Below are 22,776 nucleotides of genomic sequence, written 5' to 3' on the forward strand. Positions count from 1 at the left end.
TGGCAAGTCAATGAATTTTGAAAAGCACATTGATGCTAATCTTCTGCAATAGATATGAAACAGGAAATTGACCTGCCAGACTGCTCCTACACCATTCAAGCTTAATCTTGGCCAAATTCCAGCTTTGGCAAAGGCTGTGTGAGTAATGGTGTCAGTGCCTTGTAGGGCACATGGCTGCCTGACCCCAGCACCAACCTCTGCTCTGACCTCACTCCTTTACCTCCCTGTTTCCAAGCTGTTTGGAAATGCTGGTATAAACATGCAAGTGTGGTGTTGCTGCACACGTGCAGCCTCTTGTGAAGCATCCCATGCAAGAAGTTATTTGCAATTTGGATTTCACAACTGCCCACTAACTCCTAGCTCGCAGCAGTGTGGTGAAGGTCATTGGGAGCAAGAGCAGCAATCACTTCATCATGTCAGAGGGCTTTGCTTGTCACCATGGCAAAAGGCTGAGCTGCAGCCTTCACCCTTCTCAGACAACGAGTCTGTAGTAATCAAACATTATCCATATTCACCTCCACCTCAGATGATGATTCTTCAGCAGAAGCATGAGGTTCACTTCTGATGATAAAAACCAAAGTCCTCTGAGCCTATAAAGTGAGTAGAGACCATTACTGGAGAGGTTTGCACCATGTTACCTTCTGAATTTTCTGCATTAGCCATCCTGGGTTACTCTTGTGTCCAGTGTTAAGGATGCTTAAACAAAAAGAGGGAAGCAGAGAATATATTAAAAATCCTCTGTTCTGCAGGTTCTGTAGCAGATGTTCATTGCATCCAATGCCAGCTGTGCTACAAGCAGGACATGGTTAACCCTTCTTGCTGTGAGGCACTGGCTCAGCAGCTCTCAGCAAACCTGTGATCTCACTGCCTGTTAAAATCTCAAAATTCTACACCACCAGGAAGTCCTGCTCCTGCATAACTATACTTCAGGAACAGTTACCTTCTACCACCATGCTGAAAGACAGGAATTAATTTTTGCTAACTTGCTGCAATGAAGTTTTACTATAAGCTTGGTGTGTCCTCAATATGCACCCAGTCCTTATAAATCTATTTATTTTGGATGAAGTATTCAGCTCTCCCTAAGAGCACTCCATTTTGAGACAAGATCCAATCATTAGCAGGTCTATATTAAGCTTGATCCACAATAAGGAAATTCATGTGAATTTGCATTTTTCTCAAGCACAAGGCATTCTGTTCTCCAGGAAACAAAGCGGACAGCCTCAGATCTCAACAGTTAACAGAAAATTAGTCAGCTGTGTGAAAACATTTAACACTCAAGACTGTTAATCCCCTAAGATTTGTAACTTTATGTAAACATCTGAAGTGACTACTTAATACAGTTTAAGAATCCAAAGCATTTTTTATAAAACTATGCAAAATGAAAAATAAGTATCTGTTGCCTGGAGTTCATTCCAAATACTGAACTTAAACATCATTCATTCCTCTCCCAGAGTTCAAAGCACAAACATACATTTAGTGTAAAATAACATATGCACTTTACTAGGGACAGGTCCTTTTAAATAAGGGAAAAAAAGCATTTCACTTACATAAAAGAGATAGATTTATTATTTCAGTCATGATTTTTGTATTAAAATTCTTGTATGTGTTATTACAGAACACCTTTTTAATGAATATAAACAGCACCATACACTCCAGCAAAACTGCACCAGACTGGCTTTAGTTTTAAACTCCTTCAGTGCTAACAGTCAAGAGCTGGGACTCTCTGGTTAACTGGCCTTAAGAACCACATTTATTATAGTTTTACTGTTCTCAAGCAGCAAATTCTCCAAAGTCCTTCAATAAACAATCCCAGGTGTTATGTTGCTGGTTCTATTTTGTCAGCCTCTTCTTTCTTTGGACTCTCCTCTCGATTTTTGCCCTGTTGCAAGGTATACACTGATGGGCCCATCCTCAGGATCTTCCCACTGCCCAGGCACTCATCTCCCTTGTAGAACACAGCAAACTAGGAGACAAACACAGGGAGAGTCTTTTTAGCAGCTGCAAAAACCATGATGAGCAATTTTTATCTGTTCTGTCTAAATCTTAAAAAAAAAACTGAAACAAACAAAAACCCCCAAATTACAGAGGATTTGTAGTTTCACATGAGTGTAAATTTATAAACATGTTGGTGGAAATTTCATCATTAACTTCTACAAGGCTATCTCAAAACTCTTCAGTTACTGAGGCAGAGGGATTGTGCTGGAAAATTTCCTTTCCAAATGGGATGACATATGTAACATCATCTGCATCTTCACTGGACCTTCCCCAGAAAACTGTGCCCAGCCTACAGTGGCACTTGTCAAAACAAGAAAGGGACTAAGGACTGTGGCAGCAGACCATCTGCAAGGAAGCAACTGGAGCTCCCTGATGTGCTCAGCAGGTTCCTGCAGCAGAGGGGAGCCCAGACCTCCTGCCCTGTCTCACTACATGTCAGTACAGAGCCTGGCTACAGGCTCAGCAGCTCCTGGCACTCAGGGGCTTCTCATGCCTCTCACAAGCTCTGGCTGGATTCTTCTCAGCTTCTCTCCACTGCAAACAGTTCTTAGATAATTTCCCTCCTGATGTATCCCACAAGCCCCCAAGTATCAGGGAGGGTGGGTAGAATGTATGCCGGGAGAAGGGATGCAGGGAATGCTTGAGAGCCAGTGTACTGGTATGTGATGGAGTATCTTTATATTGGCAATGTTAAAAGGCATCCCTTTTAGGCACAGCACCTCTTCTCAGCTCTGGAATTCACCAGACAGAGTCTCACTAAATAGGTTTGAACATTAAATCCTTATTAAGCAGGGAATTACCAAATTAATGCCTTTTAAAATCTATTTCTTGCAAACAACAACAGCTTCAATTTCTGCATATACAACTGATTACCAGAGATGCTTCCATGTATTTCTAAAATTTGTAAACAAGTTTCTTAGACTATACAGATAACAACAAATCATTTAAAACTAGAAACAATCTCCCTTAAAATAGTGGATAAATAGTCAAAAGAGAGCTAACCACTCTCACATGCAAATAAATTAATTACTTTGCTCCAGCTAATAAAAAAGATACTCTGTTTTACTAGCCAGGTAAGGTAAAACACAAAAATGGAAGGAAAACTACTTCTAATAACTTACCTGTCCAGGTGTGATAGCTCTTGCTGGCTTCACTAGTGTTACCCACACACTCCCATCTTGGTTTAGAGTCAGGACACAAGGCACTAGAGCAGAAAATGATCAAACACCTGACAGTTAACCATTATGTTCAGGTTGAAGAAGGAAAACCAAGGCTAAAGAGATCTAAGTCAAGATACTACTGTACAGAATTGTTTTGTAAGACACTGCAGAATCAGGAAGGCCAAGCCAAAACCTATCCACTATTACTGCAGAACTACATGAACACACTACCAGAGTTTCACAAACTGAGTAAGACAAAAGAAAAACAAGGTTTGACTACCCAGTGCCATCTGGTGCCGAAATCTGAAATGACATTCCATCATCTTCTCTCTAACCAGCTCTGCCGGAGGTTCCTCTGCTATCCAGTGCACTCGGTTTGTCCGCAGGAGGTCTCTGTACAGAGCAGGGTGATCTCTTGATGGTGCCTTAAAACACGTTTATTTATTGCTGATGTTTTTGCCAAAGAGCATGTAACTTGTAAAGTGAAGCATGAAATACAGAAGAAGCATCAAGCCATAGCAAAATGAAGGCAATATGAGCAAGAAAGCAAACACTTGCTAGCATTTCAATTAGGCTAAAGCAAGCCTGAATGATTTGTCAGTTTTCTACTCCTCAGAATCATGTCTCTCCTCCTGTATGCTTTTCCCTCCAATTGCATTTCTGCCTTCTTCAGGCTAGGTTCAGAAATCTGACCTTCTTTATCCTATCCCAACAAGATGCTATCTCCCACTTCGCCAATTTCCCAAATGAACACCTCCCCAGCAAAGGCACTGCCTTTGACAAACTTGCTTCAGGACATAAAATTTTTTCTTAGTGCTTCTGTCTGTTTCTTCTCAATTCTCATTTGATTGACTTTTGCAGTCCCCCACACCGGCACATCAACAAGTAGCACAACACCTCATTATAATCACATCAGTATCCAGGAAGCATAACAACTGCATGAACAGGAAGAAATATTATCAATGCTAGCAAGCTGCAGAACTCTGCATCACCTCATATGGTTAGCTATTAACATACCAATTATTTATTACTTATCATATATGTTCTGCCTCCGTTTTCAAAATTATAAAACTGTGTCACTGTCTCCTCAGAAAAACTAAACAGCAGTATATAATAAACCAAGGTAATACACATTTTATAAACCACATCATAATAACTAAGCTAAAACCCTCATGCTTTAGAGTAGAAAATGAGAGTTCAGAGATTGGCTGATTCTTTTCAGCATTTGCCCTTTGCTTGGAAAAGCTCTATGCCAAAATCTAAAACAATTGGTGCACATGAAAAGCCTGTTTGGAAAAGATGTTTCACATCTGCTGATGCTACGCTAGTTGGTTCTTGTTTCCCCCAAGAGGAAAGCCAAGAATTCTGCCCAGGTTAGGCTCATGTTCCATACAGCAGCAGTCACAAAATGCATGCATCAGTCATTTGCAAACCAAGTGTTAATTAACTCACCACAAAGACATCTCCAGTGCTGACATCTTTGTCTACAACAAACCAAGCATCCTTGAGGCCTGCCAGCCGAGCCCTCTGGCCTATTGTAAAGAGGAACCAACCTAAAGAAATATGAAAATGGAATGCTGCTAGCAACTTTTCATCTCTTACTATCCGAAGAACACATTAAAATCATTTCCCTAAAACTTTACTACTAAACAAAGAATAACAAACCAAGCTGTCTTAGAGGGCCAGCCACGAACTAAACTAACATCTACTTGAAATTTCATCTGTACCTGAAACGCAAACTAAAGATTACAACTTAATCCATTTCAACTGTGCCATTCTTAGGTCTTATAAAAGACATACATTTATTTATTTCAGTTTCAATTTGTGGGTTGTCTACCATTTAGTCTTGCCAGTCTCCCTTACTTTTATGTACCAGTATTATTACCATAAATTACTTGGGAGAGGAATTCAGTTCTGGCAGCTTAAATTGAGGACAGCAAAGGAAGAACACCCAGGAGAAAAGGAAAAGTTGAGGTGCCCATGTTCGTCCTTCTGTGCATCACTGAGGTGCATTTTCTTCTGCAAAGTTTTGGTACTAAAGAATATGGAACTGAAGCACAGCCATTTTGAAGGAATTAAGTGAAGAATGGTCTCTCGGTATTAAAATAAGAAGTACTTAGTATCAACAGGGTAATAATAATTATTTGCTTTCCTGCAATACGGAACAAATAACCAAGAATCAATTGTAGTTCAAGGCTCTACTATTGTATACAGCAAATTTTCCGTAGTTTAACAAACTGGGTAAAACCTGTAGACTCCTTTGGAATTTCCCAAAATTTGTCCCTCCAAATGTAAACGGTATTGTTCCATTTATCTAAAAGTAAGTTATTAAGATAGGTTAGACAATTACCTTTGTGTCTTCCCATCACCTTCCTATCTTCAATGGAAACAAAGTTACCTGGTTGAGGTTCCAAATACTAACAAAGAGGAAGAGGTAAGTCACAACACAGCCCAAGAAAAACTCACAGTGTATTTCAGATTCTGTCACTACATTCTCTCAAAGCTGTACAACAACTCTTCAAGAAGCAAACTCTGCCCAAGCAGCTTACTGACTCCTTTATGCTGCTCTCAGAGAAAAGCAGGAAGGGCAGTCCCTATGAGCAGTAATTCTAGGCCTCACTTCTCCTATCCTCACATATGTCAGGAGACAGCAGGATCCAGCACTTTGTCTCTCTCACATTCCAAGCATTTGTGAGAGCCTGGCAGGTACAAGAGTGCATGTTCACTTCTTTTGCTCCAGAAAATGAGTGACAGTTGGTAGAGGGACGAGATACTTTCTACAGGCTGTGGGTGTCAGCTTCTAACTAGGCTTGTGGCTGCAAAGGGAGGTGGGACATTGCTACTTACAGTGGGCCACAAGCTGCTAGAGATTTTTCTATAAACAGTCTTTTAAAAACTGAACACCAGAACAAAATAAAGATTGTCAGAGATTTAGTGTTGCTTACCTCCAGAAGGAATTTTTCAAAGTTTCTTTCACCAATGAAACAGACCCCCATACTCTGAAAAAAAAAAACATGGAGTTGAATACCAAAAAAACAGAGAACATTTGAAATAATGTCTATTAATAATCTGTCCAAGATTTTTTCCCTCTTGTGTATCCCAAACTATCCTAGGCATCTCATAAACAAATCCACATCTGCTGCAACACAGGTAAACCAATTCTATACAGAATAAGTGAGAGCTGTAAGCACGGAAGTAAGAGGGATGATAGGAACTAGAACATTTGTTCAATAAACACATTAACCTTGCTGACTAGGTTGTATGTATATTAAAAACAGACAACTCTTTCATATTAAAGTACAAAAGTAACAAAATGATACAATGATGGTTCATCTCTTGAAAAAAATAAAACTTCCAGAACCAGATAGGCTTTTCTCTACCTTCCAGTTACTGCTGACATTCTTCAAACCCTCATTTACTGAGGCTGAATAATAAGTATGAAAAGCAATCAAGGCAGCATCAGCAACATAACTACTGCCTGCATTACAGTTTTTAAGATCAACTCATGAAGTCTTAGCTCTCAGAGAAACATAACTTTTTTTTTTTTAAGTAAATGTAGACAAACAGGATGATCCAATTTCTAAAGACATATTGAGAAATAATTTTAAGTGAGGAAGCTCTTAAAAGCTATGGAGAATAAAGAACAAAAGCTTCTCCCTTGCTGTGACAGAGGATGTTTTCCTTTAGGCTCATAACATCCTACACATTGACCTTCATCTTAATTCTTCTGAGATACAGCAGCAGACAAAATACCTGCAACTATAACTAACCATAAGCTCCTAAAAGTACTTTTAAGGAAGTAGCCAGCTATGAAAAATGCTTCCCAACCTATTATATTATTCTTTTCCATCAGAAACGGATGAGTTGTCACAGGTTAAAGTTCAAAAAGTTCAAGAAAGTCGTTTTAGAGAGAAATACAAATCAAAAGAGTGTTAAGTGTTACCATGCCTCTTTTTTCTTTAGCACGTGATGAAGGTCATGTTCTGCTGCTATCTTCTTTACAAAACTTTTTGTTAAATCCCCTAAAGGAAAGATGGTTTTCCTCAAAGCATCCTGTGAAATCTGACTTAGAAAGAAGGTCTGGTCCTTAAAGAGGTCAGCCCCTTGAAGGAGTTTCACAGCTGCAAAGTGAAACACATAAAGCATCTCAACATAACTACTATTAATAGTTTAAATTGATTTTGTTTGACAATCAACATTTCTGATTTATTATTTTCAAATACATGTTAACAAAAACATTTGGATATTTTCTCATTACTAAAAAGATCTAGAAGATTTTGTACTATGCAGAATCCCACAAAGACTTTCACTGCCTCATCTATTTCAATACTGCATGTATCACTGGCAAGGACATCAACAATACAAAAAACAAAAACAACTTTCATATTTCCTGTGAAAGAGAGAATGAAGATTTACATACCTTAGAGTATACAGTTCTTCAGAAAAACACTGTTTTGCCCTGAAATCACCCTACTAGAAATCAATGATTTGAGCAGCCTGTGGAGTTATTACCAATGCTCAGAGATGAGAGTTTGACCTTTTTCTTTAAAATAGATGAAATCTCCCGATTACCCAAATGAAATAAAATTGGTAGTTTATCAATCACGTTCTGCCCCCTCTCTTTAAAATTAATAGCTCTGCTGTTGTCCAAACACTACTTACGTGTTTCTTGACTCTGACACACAAACTAGAGGCCAATAGTGCAGTTACAACTGGAGATACAAAATCTAAGTCATGGGGCAAGGAAGCTCATCACAACACACAACATCTGCAAACCACAGTCTGTCATATATTGATCGTGGGTCCAGGTGGGACTATTTCAACTTTCCAGAGGTAAAATTAAAATAAAGAAAAAAATAAACCCCTTTAAGTCCAGTGGTGGACAAATGAAAGCAGGGAATCTCTAACGTAAAATCATCACTCTGGCAGCTTCGCAAAGCTTTAACTTACAAGGTTTTTTCCCTTTGGGGATAACATGCTTCTTGCCATATATCAGACATTCATCTGACTCTTAAAACAAGAAAATGCAATGCTTGACAAGTCAGGGTCATTTCCAGTAAATTTAAATACCCTTGTTTAGCACAAACAACCATCTACAAAGGCTGGGGTTTAATCGGTAATCATTGTGTGTAAGGTCACAAACATCCCTGATTCTGTGACACCAAATATAGTTTAAATTTCTCTTTCATATGTAGGACAAAACATGAAATGAAGAAACAACTTACTATTTCTAACTTCAAAACGGTTTCTGAAAAGCCTCTGTGGTCTTTTTGTATATTTCTGCTGAAACACTTCCTCATCCTCCAGTGAGGTCCTGGCATAATGCCCAGTAGCAATTGCATCTGCTCCTATTAAAGAAAGAAAAACCAAACATAACATAAAGGCACAAACTTGAAGATCAAATTCAAAACACAAATGCAAACACACAGTAAGAAAAGCAGAAACCAAAGAAACCTATAGAGAAGTCTTATACTGACAATAATTGGTCTCCTGCTATTTAAATAATGCAAACTATTCACCAGCATGCTAGCACTTGTGCCTTTGTACTTTAAGGACCACCTAAGAATGTAAAACTTAATGGTTAGGTCCCTGAAATAAATCTGTTCCTACATATGAGCAACCTAATCTAGTGGAAGATGTCCCTGCCCAGGGCAGGGGAGCTGGACTAGATGAACTTTAAAGGTCCCTCCCAACCTGAACCATTCTATGATTCTTTATGTAAAAGCAATCTTAAAACCAAATAATTTGCAATGATTGACACACAACTACAGAGATATGAGTTAGGCACGCACATGAACTCATGTATTTCTCCACCTTTTAAGGAGTTTGTTTCCTTTAAGCATTTCCATGGCACACACCCTGCACTGACACACTGGAAAATGCCTTACCAAGGTTATCCATAGCATAATGCAGAAAGTAGTTGAATTTGATGTGCTTGTTACACAAAATATCAGGATTAGGCGTCCTTCCCAATTCATACTCTTTTAAGAGGTCACTGTAAAATAAAGACTCAAATGTCTATAAGAATCATTAACATGGATAATACTATCAGAAACTGGACAGTGTTCAAATATAAGAGGCTGAGTCCCAATTCCAGAGAAGACCCAGTCACCGTAAACATTTTATGTCAGAAATAAATGATCCATTAGATTTTGCTGTGCAAAAAAACAATGTTTGGAAGATTTTCTACAAAGTGCACTGAGGACAGGGTCAAATTATCACTTACAATCTTGTGACCCTGCTTTATTAAATTAATATTCCCTCTGGGCAGATGTGACTGTCCACTGTGCACATCCTACTCATCTCTCACAGAATACTTACCTTCAGAATTAAACAACCCTATTTAATGATTCAGTGGGACAATATGGTGGTACACACCAGGAGTGTCTCAGCTGAACAGACAGTAACTTCAGCTGCAATAAGGTCACCACAAGCAGCCACTCATGGGGCTTAGAGACTTTTTCCTGTCCTTTTTTTTTTCCCTTCCAGAAATTCTAAGTTTCTCGAAGTTATATTGTAGTTTTACACTGCTGCATAATTACTAAGAAAACGCTGAAATAATAACTAATGAAATTAAACCACCATACAATGCTACCCTGAGATATCAAAAGGCCTTATCGCTGCATCATTTTGTCAGGTTGTTGTCAGTAGCCCCTGCACTCAAGAACTGAGGGCAGACTGGATTTAAAAGAACAACAGCAATCTTATTACTTGGTTTTACTTTTCTCCATCTGAAACAGAACCAATTGCTTCTTCCTTACCACGTGACACTACATTAAAAAATAGAAAATAAAGCAACATATCTCTTAGTTTCTCTAAATCCTTTTTAAAAGTTATGAATTCAACAACTCATATTAATAATTAAATCACCTTGGTCTACCCAGAGCTGCCTCTCTCTTGCAGTCTCACACCTGACTCTTACGGTACCCTCGGAGTTCTATAAAGGTTTCACCACAAAGCCACCCTCACACCAATTGACAGCTTCTAGTAAAGCACAGAACCAGAGAAAGGGCAATGAAGGGTGTCTACTGGCTCTTTCTGACAGAATGAACTGAAGCAGTCTTTGCATAAACCATGGAAAAGACAAGACCTGGAACAGTTCTTGCGATAAAAGGTGTTTTATATATAAGAACAGGTGTTTTTATATATAAGAATATATATAAGAATAACTCTTTAAAGAGAGATCCAGAGGAGGAGTAAATTTAAGATCAGTGATGACAGTAAAGAAAAAAGGATTTTGAAACAAAGACACTTGTAACAGAATCTTAGGAAACACTGTACTAATAAACTCCAAGAAGTTTAGTAGCACTTACTCGATCTCTCACACCAAAAGGGGAAAAATGGAGTTATCTTCCCCAGAAAAGAGCTGTTTTGCTGTTTTTTTAACTGACTGTCTAAAAGTTTGGTGCTCAGCTTGATGCCATTTCAACATGCAGTACAAGTAGCATGACCAGGTTAATCCTCAGTTTCATGTAAGGTAATAACAGCACTACTTAAAGGGCGATGATGAAGACCAGGGAACAATTTTTATGTACAATTTTTATGTCCAGTGCATAAAGATAAATTATGCTGTTATACCAACGTGCCCCTTCTTGTCCTACCTTCTACAAAAATCTCTCAGCTTTTCCTATGTAGAACTTCGCTTAAAGTGCAACAAATTCACAGAAAATCTGAGCACCCTCTTTAGAGAACAGTTTCAGATTTGTTCTAAGTTTAAAGAAGCAAGGCTAGGTCACAATCATTTTGTGCTTAACTGGATTCAGCATACATTATGTGTGCAAAATGCACTGCGTAAATTACACACATATACATTAACAGTACCCCTTTAAATAACTTTTTTTTCAAGTTGCAGTAAGGTTGGGCCGGTACATCAGCAGCTGAAGAAATAAGCTGCAAGAAAGCAATTGCTACACACTCATACAAGCAGAAATCTCTTACTAACTAAAAAAAAATAACAGATTAAAAGCAAAATATAAATTCTGACCATAAATACAAACAAGAGAAAAAAACATTCCTCAATATTTAACAGGCTTCAAGGCTTTCTCTTAGCATTGATAAAACTGCAATGAATTGCCATTGCTCATTATCTGTCCATTCTTACTTTTCGTTGTAACACAATACCACATATATATCAGTGTATTATATACCGTAATATACTGAAAGACCAGCTATTGTAAATGTGTTTCTACCTGAATACTTCATTCCAGTATTCCTTCACATAGGAAACCTGGTGAAACGGGATATCAAGCTTCTGGCACACCCGATAAGCATCTTCACAATCTCTGTCAATGGAGCAAGCTCCCTGCTCATCCAGAGGGTCCCAGTTCTTCATAAACACACCTGTCACCTGGTAACCTATGAAATGAAGGCAAGAATTACTTAGAAAGTAAAGTTCTTGCAGCCTGGACACAAAGCCTGTGTTTCTGAAGAATGGCTTTAATAAGCCATTTACCATCGGGATTTTACCAAAGATGTGATAGCCCTGTGCTACGTTTTACACTACAGTTACTGTATAGCTGTTTTTTTCTCGAGGTAATAGCTAATCCCAGCTCTTCCAGCAACCTAACGCGACGCTAAGTCACATCTCCCGCCCGCTCTCTTACGACCGTTCTGCCGCCCCCGCGCTGCCCGGCTCTCCGCGCTGCCCTGCCCGGCCTGGGGCCGCTCCACCGGCCCGAGGGGGCGGCCGAGCGCGGGAGAGGCGCCGGCCGGACCCGGCTGCGCGGGGACCGAGAGGGGACGCGCGGGCCGCACAGCACGGCACAGGGCAGGGCCGGACCTCACTGCCCCCGCTCCCTCCGCCCCGGCCCCAGCCCCGCACCTCGGCGGCGCAGCAGCAGCGCGGCCACGGCGCTGTCCACGCCGCCGGACACGGCGCAGGCCACGCGGCGCGCCTGGGCCGCCAGCATCGCCCCCGCCGCCGCTTCCGCCCGCCCCGCGCTCCCCACAGCGCCGCGCTCCCCACAGCGCCTGCGCGCCGGGCCGGGCCGGGCCGCGGCGGCAGCCGCAGGGGAACGCGCCGGGACGAGGAGCGGGGAGGCCTCTGGCCCCCACACCAGGCCATCCAGAGCCCTCACAACGTGCTCGGCCCGAACCCTCCCACTGCCCCTGAGCCTCAGGACCAGCACCGTGAGTCTGATAAAGGAAAACCCAGAAGAAAACATCTCCCTTTGATTGCTTCATGTCTGTTATCCCTGAATAAGCCAAAGTTTATCCCTGCCGGGGGCAGCTACAACTAAATCACCTGGCAGTAACAAGCTGTTATCTTCTCCTTGCTGTTGATTTATTCTACTGACATTCAATACTAAAATGCTTGTTTCCAAACTTGCTACACCTCCCTGAAGTCCACTAGTTTTTAACCTACATATTAGCATTTGTTAGTGAAACAACAGAAAAATCTACACAAAGCATGCAAATAAAGTTACTATTTTGTACAGGTTTAGTAAACAACTCATTTATTTTAAGTTAAAACTTTGTTGTACATAGAAGAATCAAATGACAATCGGTAGGAAGTAAGGAAGCAGGCTTCCAATTCCTACTGGAATTACAATTCCCATTTTTTTGCCTTAGAGCAACATCGTTAAAATACATCCATTGCAGCACATCCATGAACAAAACCATTATCAGACTGACTTTATCAAGAGTGTTAGAATTCTATTTTGTTAATGAAGTTCATCAGACATCTTCAAAAAATTATACGAATGAGGAAAAACCAAAACCACTTCAAAAATCACAGTTGCTAAGAATTCTTCATTTCAGCTCAAATTCAGAACTTCAGTAAAGGGGAATCCAGATTTTCTTTGTTTACATCAGGGCTCAGAGTGATAAGAGGAGAACTCAAATCAATTAGCTGAAAGAAAAGCATAAAAAATTAGCTATTGGAGTCAACTGTGGTACATAGCTACTAGCAGCTATAATCTCTATTATTCTCAAGTACTTTTCTTGTTTAGGGTTCCTGTTAGCTTCTATAGGACAAATACAAGCACCACACTCAAGCTTTTGTGTTCGGGTTTTTAAAAATATGCTCACTCTTAGACAAGCACAAGCATCTCAAAAGGTGATTATTGCCCATACTTACCTTAAAAACCTAAAAGCCTTTTCTAAGTTTCACTACTATGCACATTCTTGTGACAGTGCCATCCAGACAGGACACAGCACTTCTGAACTCCTCTGAACGTGCCCCCCAAAGTCAGAGTTCTGCAATACTCCTCTTTTGACAAAAATTGAAGGGTCCGGTAGTCAACTGAGCCAAACTACACCTTTTGTCAAAGGCTGCATCCTCATAGTTACTAGCATTCATCTGACCATGATCTAAAGGTATCTACCTTCAAGCCACTAATGCATAAAAATGCTTGTAAAATTTATAACAGATTCCAACAGCACACATCTTCCAGCTAAGGAGAGGATTAGGAGAGGAGCCAAACAGGAGAGGCATCCTTTCTTTTTTGATTAAAATGAGCTGCTGCCAAGAACTGAAAATGTGCAAAAAAGGTTAAACAAGAATAAGCATGCCAACTCTACTGAAGACAACATTCACTTCCTGCTTCAGAACAGTTTTATTCTACAACAACTGCTTTAAGTACTAAGTTCTTTCTCCATCCTTCGCCTTTCCTATTTACAGATTGCTCACTGAGCTCTAGTTCAGAACACAATGTTTGTTTTTAAACATGACATTCTCTTAAGAGCACCTAATTATGTATATCATATTGAGCTAATATTAAATAATTCCTACAGTATTGTGGAACTGCTCTGCAGACAGTTGACATTTTTCTGCTAACATAACTTGCACCAGATGATTTGAATAAAGCTTACCTTTATCTGCCCAGATAACACAGGCTTTGCAGAAGTAATCTTACTCACTTCAGGAGTATTGGAAAGGTCAATCAAAGGTCTACTTTCACATTCAGAAGTGTGTGGGAGAGATTTGTCTTCTCCAATATCTAGCAGTAAAGCCTTTAAAACAAAAACTCAGGTTTTCTCCCCTGTTCACCAAGTTTCCTTCATTTACATTGAGGCAATCAATTTAGCTTATACAGTTTTAATAATCAGGCTTAATCAGGCTAACAGATCAGGCTTAATTTACAACTTGGTATTTTTCATGCAGGATTCATTGCACACAGCGTAAAAACCTCAGCTCCTACTCTCTGGCTAGCATCACAGGGAAAACACGGTAAGGCAAAGCAAAAAGAGATCCCTTGGGGCATAAAACAGTTTTTCACTTAAAAGTATAGTTAAATTTAAGATAGAAGATTAGTAACTCTCTTAATACTTAAATAATTTAACTACAATTACTGTGCAATGTTACTTAGCCATATAAACTGTTCTCTACAGCTTCACACTGTAGTTATCCTTTTGTCCAGTTTAACTACCCCATACATCTACTAAGCAATTCTGAAACACACATTTATGCCACCAAGTAAGCTAACAAGGAGCACACTAATAAAATAACATAATGTAATTAATCCACACATTATTCTAAACCTCCGTATTTATAAATCAATAACCACTTTGTCAGGTTAATATTTCAGAACTACAACTTTAGTCCTTTCTTCTTAATGCCTGTGGAGTGCCAGCTTTCAACATGAAGCCACTACATTCCTGAGAGAGGGGAAGTGTTCACTGAACTAATTACTTGACACTTAACTTCACTGCTATATGGACTTCAGGGTTTCATCCTCCCTCACTGTATGCAGATTTGCACTTCTTTTAGGTGACTGAATTTAGCTACAGCGGTGTTTTGGGTTTGGAGGGTTTTTTTTAATCCCTGAAGGAGCTTTATGACTGCAACACTACTTTTCTAATTAAACCTACAAGGATTTCACAGTACTCTTCCAAAAGTGGAAATATAATATACAATCTGCAAGTACTTGACAGTGCATTTGAGATGGGAAATATTGAACTATATTCAGTGCTAAATATAGGCACTAGAGGGTGCACATGGTTACAGCCAATTGGGCACCACAATATAAAAAAAGACATTGAGCTATTTGAGAGCATCCAGAGGAAGGCAACAAGGAGGGTGATGGGCCTGGAGGGGAAGTGCCCTGCTGAGGGCACTTGGTCTGTTCAACCTGGAGAAGAGGAGATGAGACCTTATTGTGGTCTTGAACAGCCTCATGAGGGGAAGCAGAGAGGCAGGTACCAATCTCTTCATTCTCATGATCAGAGACAGGACTCAAGAAAACATCATGAAGCTGAGTAAGGGAAGGTTTAGATTGAATAGCAGGAAAAGGTTTTTCACTCAGAGGGTGGTTGGGCACTGGAACAGGCTCCCCAAGGAAGTGGTCACAGTACCAGCCTGATAGAGTTCTAGAAGTGTTTAGTGTGATTCCTGGAGTGCCCTGTGCTGGGCCGGGAGCTGGACTTGATGATTCTGATGGGTCTCTTCCAACTCAGAATATCCTACTATTTCATTATTCTAACAAATTTAAGCTTCATGTATACCAGTACTTATCCCTTATCTTGAAATAAGTCAAGCACTTAGCAGTTTTGTAGGAAAATACATTGCCATTTCTTACCTCAGGCTGTTTCTCTTCAGCCAGCTCAATTTGTACTTCTGCCTCTTTTAATGCATTTTCTGCTCCTTCTGTAGTGTTTTTTTCTGGTGAGAAGTTAAGTACAAGAGGTAGCACAGCTGGAGGAGATGTATTATCTTCTGAAGATATCTGTGTCTTACTCTCTTGTTTCTGTTTAGTACTAGGGAAAAGAGCAGTGATAATCGAGTTCTTTAATCAGCATTAACTACTAAAGACAGAAAAGCCAATTTCTAACCTCATTGTCTCCTTTTTTACTCCAAGCTTTAATGAGCAAAAAGCTTTCCATATTTTTATCCAAATAAATGCTAGTTACCCACAAAATACAAAATACTTCATTCTGCAGAAAAAGTATAGCCTACCCCTGCAAAAAAAAAAGAAGGGATTATGAAGAATTTAATCTTACTTAACATTTCCATCCAGCCTAAACTTTGCACGAGGTATTTTAGTTATTTTTTTTTTCTAAACTAGGAACAGCTAGCAAAGAAGCATTGATTTTGTGTATCACTGAGCAATCCACTTCAGTCCCTGCTGAAAGGAAGTACTGACACTGGCTGGAGGACTAGAGGCTGTAATCTGATCAGTATGATAAAGTCACTGTAGACAGGATAATTGTTTCCTTGAGAGAAAAGACTTTGAGACATTTGGCCTAAATAACATGACACTTTTCTAGCCATGAATCATTCCTACTTTAATACAGTTCCTCTCCACCAGCCACAAAACAAGTCTGCATACATATATATGGCCCTTGTCAGAAGATGCTGGGTGGATAACATGAAGAAGGCAACACTACTTTCACAGGAAAAAAAAAAAACCCAGAATTAAAACATGAATAAAAGTGCTCAGAAAATAAAGTTCAAGTCAACAAAATCCTTGGCTTTTTGACTGATGCTTTAAAAAGTATCATTTTACAGACCATTGGCAACAATATAAAACAAAAGTTAAAAGTAAAACGCATTTTAATCAGCTATTTCCCTTCATCAGAAGGCAATGGCAAAATAACACCAGAGCATCAGACACAAGTCTTAAATTTCTCCTTTGCTCAAGAAATACAAATAATTTTCTATTAAAGCTGTAATTCTTTAGTGTTAGATATTGACTCACCTCTGTATGGCTTATACCATTTTACCAGTCACAAGTTATAAATAAATGTTTATTATGCTTACTCAGCTTTTCTGTGCTCAAATGTTTTATTCTAACATTTAGCAGAGGCCCTTGAAACCCCAGAGTCATCACTAGAATTCACTAAGAGGCAGTTTGCCTACAATACTCATTTCGTACATGAAGATTTCTGTCTTACCCAGCTGTAAAAGTCTTTTTGGTAGAAAAGCTGAAGCTCTGCTGAAGAGATGCAGCATGTGGAGAAGATGGCATTCTTGGTACAGTTTTAGGTGTCACTGCTGGGAACCCTGAGATCCGACGGACAGGTGTAGGTAGGCCAGACCGCTTCACACTGGCTGGAGTCATGGTGGCAGACTTCTCAGGAAAACAAAAACTCTGGAAGGCCTTATCTTCTGAGGCTTTCATAGGAGTGCTCACTGCCATGGCACTAGAAGAGGAACATGCCTTAGCATGTTGAATAACACTATTCCACCAAATGATAGAAATCCATTTCCCTTGGGTCAGTAGGGGAACAGTAGTCACCTTAAGGTTGATAATCACAGCATAGTAAGGGCTTTACTCGATAAGAATTCTTTTATTAATTATTTTAGTCTATTTAGCACTGCAAATAAACCTCTTCTGAATAGAGTGGGAGGGGTTGTTTAGTTTAGTTTTGGGTTTTTGTTTTAAATCAGTTCCAATAGACATCAACACATCTAACTCAGCAGGTCTCAAGTGACTGGACAATGAAGTTGGAACTTCTAAAAGACTGTTGTGACACCCAACCATGTTGCATGCTAAGAAGAATGCCTCTGTGCACTCGATTTTCAGTGAAGCCCTACCTTCCAGGTGTGCCACAAAATGTTAATCCAAGAGTTGGTGCTGCTTTTGGTGCCAATTGGTTTGGTGTTGCATCTAAAGAGAAAATTTTTGTTAATTGCTATCAGATTCTTATTTCTTTTACACCAGTTATCTTTCAGTTAAATACTAATTCCTTCCCAAAGGTGGACAGAAGAGTAATGAAATAACAAGCCTTCAAGGTAACATTTGCTTTTAACAATCAAAGTAGAAGACAGGTCATACGAAGTATGTGCTTACCTTGAGTCTTCACAGGAGCCTTAGTTTGACTTGTGGAAACAGACAAAACTCTAGCCTTGGGCTTTGGACACAGACTTCCTTTTGTTGAACTTCCATCTTTATTCTGCTGACATAGCTGCTGCAGACTGGAAACAGAGCTTGGTCTCCGAATTCCACTGCCTGCAGCCTCAGATGATGCTGCAGAAGCTGAAGATTTAGCCAGGCTTAGGGCACTAGGTATTTTGGGAGTACTAGCTGATCTCACTTGCTTCCTGGATTTCTCAGTATTGGCAGTCTGCAGAGATGACACTGTGGTAGGTCTGACAAGGGCCAGCCTGCTTGTACTAGATGAAAGCTTAGAGCCACTCACACTAGCTTTTGATGACATGCTTGATTTTCCTGAAATAGAAAGTTGTACTTCAATAGTTTTTGACTAAGCAGAATAATTATACTAACATAGGAAAGAAAAACAGCAATTTACAGCACTTCAATTTAGGTTCAAACAGTTCAAGTTTAAGGAGAATATATACAACTACATTATTTATTCCTCAAATTTATTCCTCAAATTCTTTGGCAATTTTATTTTATAGTTTTCTCATCAAATTCCTGAATTACTGCAATCAAGTGAAGGAATATTCTTCAAGGAGTACCAATACAGCTTGCAGATTCAAATTACTTCCAGCATTTACTCCCAGCAGAACTGGCCCTGTTCTCCTAAGCAGCCTTTCAAGGAGGTAACAGTTTGAGTTACACTCATTAACACCACAGGCTAAACTACCATACAAGCATTTTTCCCAGATTTCTGTAAAGTTCTTACTTTTAGTCTGTAGGTTACTTTCATTAACAGGATGAATCTTGATTTGTCGGTTCTATTGCATAAAATAGTTCATACTAAGCTTTCAATAATATGTTATTAATCTTCCAGAAAGAAGGTGCTAAATAAAAAGTTGCTCAAATTTGGTATTTTGATAGATGTACAAGAACTGTAGTCCTTACATCTGTCAGTACTTCTAGAAGACTCTTTTCCTGATCCTTTGAGGCTTACTGAAATGGTCAAATTCATGGTCTCAACACAGTACAAGCCTCTTGGCTGTGTTATCTCCCTAAAGGTGCTTTTTCCATCTGCTTGAGTAAAGCTCATCCTTTATTTAGGCTTACAGAAACATGGAATAATGCCTCCCCCACTCCCTTCCAAATTTCAGTTGTTTTGGTGTTTTGTTTTTTCTTTTAATTCCAGTCAGACAAGCTTAGAGCATTCAGAAGCTCACATTCTTGGCTATAATAGAGGAGATCATGCATAAAGGAAAGAGAACTCTTGGGCATTGCTTCCTTTCTAGCTGTGTCAGATGCTCACATGTAGGCATCAGGTTTGTATAAATCTAGTCAATCTAGAAATTATGGATGTCTAACATTTATCTTTAATCCACAGGGATTTACTGGGCTAGCCTAGAAAATTTTATTCTCCATACAAAATACTTCTTAGTGCTCCAATGTACTGAATACCATTAAGACATTTCCAAATCCAAAGTCCAGAAAATGCTTAGCTATTTCGAAATTGATTTGTGGCACAAATCCGTAGTAAGAGCAATTACCTTTTTTGCCTATAGGAGAAATGGGTAAACTTGAATTAAGGCTTGAGTTCATGCTGGAAACTGATGATGAAGATGATGATGATGTAGTCTTTCTTGTGAGACCACTGGCAACACGAGGACATTTCAGATATGTCATCTTCCTTAAACCGGGCTGAATCAAAAGCAAAAAAATGCCCTATTTAACACATTATTTTGCTATTATATGTTTTGTTATTGTTACTTTTCACTTGTGAATTTTAGAGGCACTCCTTAACTCAGATTACATTTTAAGAAGTGAATTTTCTTAAAGACAAATCATTGTATCTAGATTATTATATAGAATTGGAACATCAGATCTAGCAGGCAAACAGTTATTTTTATTCCTGCCACAAAATTTAGTAAGGACTTAAAGGAATTAGAGAATAAAAAGAGTCAGCCACTATATCAGAGTTCTGTAATTTCCATAGGTGATAGTTCTTAAGAAGCCACTACCACATCTTCAGTAAAATCTGTAATATATACTAGAGCCTAAGCTGTAAAGTGTAGAGCAATAAAATCCAAAAGATATTCTATTAAAAGACTGGGATTTATGTACACAAGGTCACTAACACAACTGTTTCCTTGCTATCCCAGAATACATTTCCATTGACAAGGATTAAATAAAGCCACTTTTATACATTAAATTACACATGAAGTGTAACAGTGTAGTTATTTTACCAGCAACACAGCAGTGTCAGAAACCAGATAGAAGCCAAGAATTATAGCATTCACAAAACCAGAATACAACAGAAAAGAAATTTACTTGCAAATGCTCTACACTATCACAATAGACAAATTGGGTACTATACCATAGTACCTGCCCTCATTTTTTGTTCTATATGTTTTCTGACTAAGGATCTTATAAGGTAGAGAAGTATCAGAAGATTAGTTTGCTTTTAAAAATAAAAGATTATAGACAGGATAAATATTCCTAAAACACATACTTCACTTGAAGAATATGTTGGCCAGCACCTGACTTTACCTTGTCAATTGTCAACAAATTGCTTTTTCCAGAAGTAGATGATGGTTTTGCCATTGGCAGTTTGCCAACGGCCTTTGTATTAGTTTCCTGCTCCTCTGTTAGGGGTAAACTGGCATTTTTTGTAGGAGACACACAAATTTTAACAGGGCTTCTGTTAGGAGGAGCAGGAAGATCATGTACTTTGCCGTCTGACACAAGTTTATGTGATGCCTTCTGAAAACAAGGTGGCAGCTGACATGCTGGGCTATCCTGCACACAGTATGTCTCCCGTTTAACAGGCCTAGGACTTATTTCTATGTTTTTGTTTCTCAGTATCTTCAGCTTTGAGTTTGAGTCCTCCACAAATGTTTCTACAATCTTGTTTTCCTGTTCTTCTGATTGGCTTATTTTGGTCTCCTCGTCCTTGCTTCCAGTCTGTATTTGCAGTGCCAACAAATGAGCTTCTTTGAAAATTTCCACAAATTTCTCTCCTTGAAGTGGGCTCCACATGAGTTTATCATCAATAGCAGACACACACTTTTTTGCTTCAATACTGGCAGCAATACATCTTTCTTTGTGTCCCACAGGTCCAACAAAAACTTCATCTTCAGTTCCACTACAAAGAAAAATAACTTAGCCCAGCACCATACATGTGTCCATTTTGAAGGGTGTACAGTACTTACATAACTTACCTTGTTGAAGAGAGTGAAAGGTCAAAATCAAACTTTTCATCACTCAGAAGAGGAAAGCCTGAAACTATAAAAAGGATTTTGTCACAGCATGGATTTGCAATGGAAATGATTGCATTATGCTTTGACAATTTGGTGAGTGATGTCAGCTGGCAAAAAAAGCTTTAGCTACCAAGTTTAAAATATTAAACTCAGGAAAACATATTTTAGGTCCAAGAAATTTAAGGTACAATTGTGAATACAATCATAATTGTGAGATGCCCAAATCTCATGAAACAGCTTAATGGTAATTTCTAAGCAGCTGTAACAGCAACATGGAATGCAGCTTATCAGCAGCCTCCAATCCAAATAAGTGAGAACATGTAATCTAGAGCTATGTGACAGTGCATATGTCCCATCCATCAGTACTTTTCTTTTTCAGGTTATCACAGAACAGTAGCACGAGCCAGTGAGAAAGATTACTTTTCTTATTAGTTAATATAGACACTATATTAACTATAAATCAGCAGGTGATGGATAAGGGAGGAGCTGAGTTAGATCTATAGAAGAGAGGTTGATTACATCAGTCACTGTTACACAAGCTTTAGCACCATGCTCCACAAGCTCCTCAGGAGGCTTCAGAGCCTGGCAACAGCAGCCCATCCAAGGAAGCGAGTACACAGAATGTGATGTAAGGCAGACAGAGGATGTCTACTGCTCTGATCTGTCCTAATCTATAACCCAAAATTACCAAAATATTTGAGTTATATGTTGAATTATTCTCTATGTGGTATATCATAGAGAATAACTCAACATGCTCTCCACCTACCATTGCTCATGCAAATATCCAATTTTTCTTCAGTCAAATGATTCAGGCTATGTACCGACATTTCTTTTTTTTCCTCCATAGTACCTGGAAAATATAGAAGTAGACATGCAAGGGATTAAAAAAAAAAAACCAAAACCGAACAACAGGGTCACAGACTTTGATATTACTGCTGAATTAGTGAAGAGGTAAACAGTCCCTTTGAACACTCTCATATTTAGGAACTGCCACACAGAATCACAGAATAGGTAGGGTTGGAAGAGATCTCTGGAGATCGTCTGGTCCAATCCCATATCAAGACAGGGTCACCTGGAGCAAGTTACACAGGAACGCCTCCAAGTGGGTCAGGAATATCTCCGGAGAGGGAGACATCATGACCTCCCTGGGCAGCCTATTCCGGTGTTCTGCCACCCTGGACGTAAAGTTGCTATTCACGCTGAAACAAAGCTTCCTGTGGTTTACTTTAATTTAGTATTACTACCCGTCCTGTCGCTGGGCACCACCGAAAAGTTGGTTTATGGGATGCCACACAGTTCACCATCCCACCGACTGCCCAACGCCCCACCTCAGGCGAGCTCGCACAGGTCGCCCCCCCCCTTCCCCGACCACGACGGGAAACGGGGAAAGGCCTCCGGGCACCCGCTGGGGCTCTGGGGGAGGGCCCGAGCCGGGGCCGCCGCCGCCGCCGTTCCCCCGCGCTCACCGCTCGCCCCTCACCGCCACCGCGCACGAGCCGCGCCGCGCACCCGCCCGGACTTGGAAAGCGCGCCCCGCTCACGTGACGAGCCCGGCGCGCCCTCATTGGCAGGTTCGAAGGATACACGGGCGCTTCCGGTGCATTCTGG

At 39.7% G+C, this 22,776-nt stretch overlaps 2 protein-coding genes across 6 annotated transcripts; both read right to left on the minus strand.

Annotated features, from left to right (window-relative positions):
• Positions 1-1,543: 1,543 nt before the first annotated feature.
• On the minus strand, positions 1,544-12,078 carry TRMU (tRNA mitochondrial 2-thiouridylase). 2 transcript variants are annotated; one of them, XM_053944192.1, is made up of 11 exons: positions 11,977-12,078; positions 11,345-11,510; positions 9,044-9,150; positions 8,381-8,503; positions 7,104-7,276; positions 6,101-6,154; positions 5,554-5,572; positions 4,608-4,708; positions 3,436-3,580; positions 3,117-3,199; positions 1,544-1,963 (listed from the first exon to the last, which is right to left on the minus strand). In XM_053944192.1, exons 1-11 carry the CDS (start codon positions 12,062-12,064, stop codon positions 1,817-1,819), a joined length of 1,206 nt encoding a protein of 401 aa, XP_053800167.1. In that variant the 5' UTR covers positions 12,065-12,078; the 3' UTR covers positions 1,544-1,816. The 2 variants fall into 2 exon arrangements, with proteins under 2 accessions (XP_053800167.1, XP_053800166.1); XM_053944191.1 differs by having other exon boundaries at positions 5,506-5,572.
• Positions 12,079-12,582: 504 nt separating this feature from the next.
• On the minus strand, positions 12,583-22,664 carry GTSE1 (G2 and S-phase expressed 1). Of its 4 annotated transcripts, none has more exons than XM_053942152.1 (11): positions 22,635-22,664; positions 21,935-22,018; positions 21,130-21,193; positions 20,459-21,053; positions 19,459-19,609; positions 17,888-18,265; positions 17,632-17,704; positions 16,989-17,237; positions 15,674-15,851; positions 13,968-14,108; positions 12,583-13,005 (listed from the first exon to the last, which is right to left on the minus strand). In XM_053942152.1, exons 2-11 carry the CDS (start codon positions 22,011-22,013, stop codon positions 12,922-12,924), a joined length of 1,992 nt encoding a protein of 663 aa, XP_053798127.1. In that variant the 5' UTR covers positions 22,014-22,018; positions 22,635-22,664; the 3' UTR covers positions 12,583-12,921. The 4 variants fall into 4 exon arrangements, with proteins under 4 accessions (XP_053798127.1, XP_053798123.1, XP_053798126.1 ...); XM_053942148.1 differs by lacking the exon at positions 22,635-22,664 and adding an exon at positions 22,497-22,617; XM_053942151.1 differs by lacking the exon at positions 22,635-22,664 and adding an exon at positions 22,413-22,446.
• Between the last annotated feature and the right edge of the window lie 112 nt (positions 22,665-22,776).

The sequence above is a fragment of the Vidua chalybeata genome, chromosome 5, assembly GCF_026979565.1.
Source record: "Vidua chalybeata isolate OUT-0048 chromosome 5, bVidCha1 merged haplotype, whole genome shotgun sequence".
NCBI classification, from domain to species: domain Eukaryota; kingdom Metazoa; phylum Chordata; class Aves; order Passeriformes; family Viduidae; genus Vidua; species Vidua chalybeata.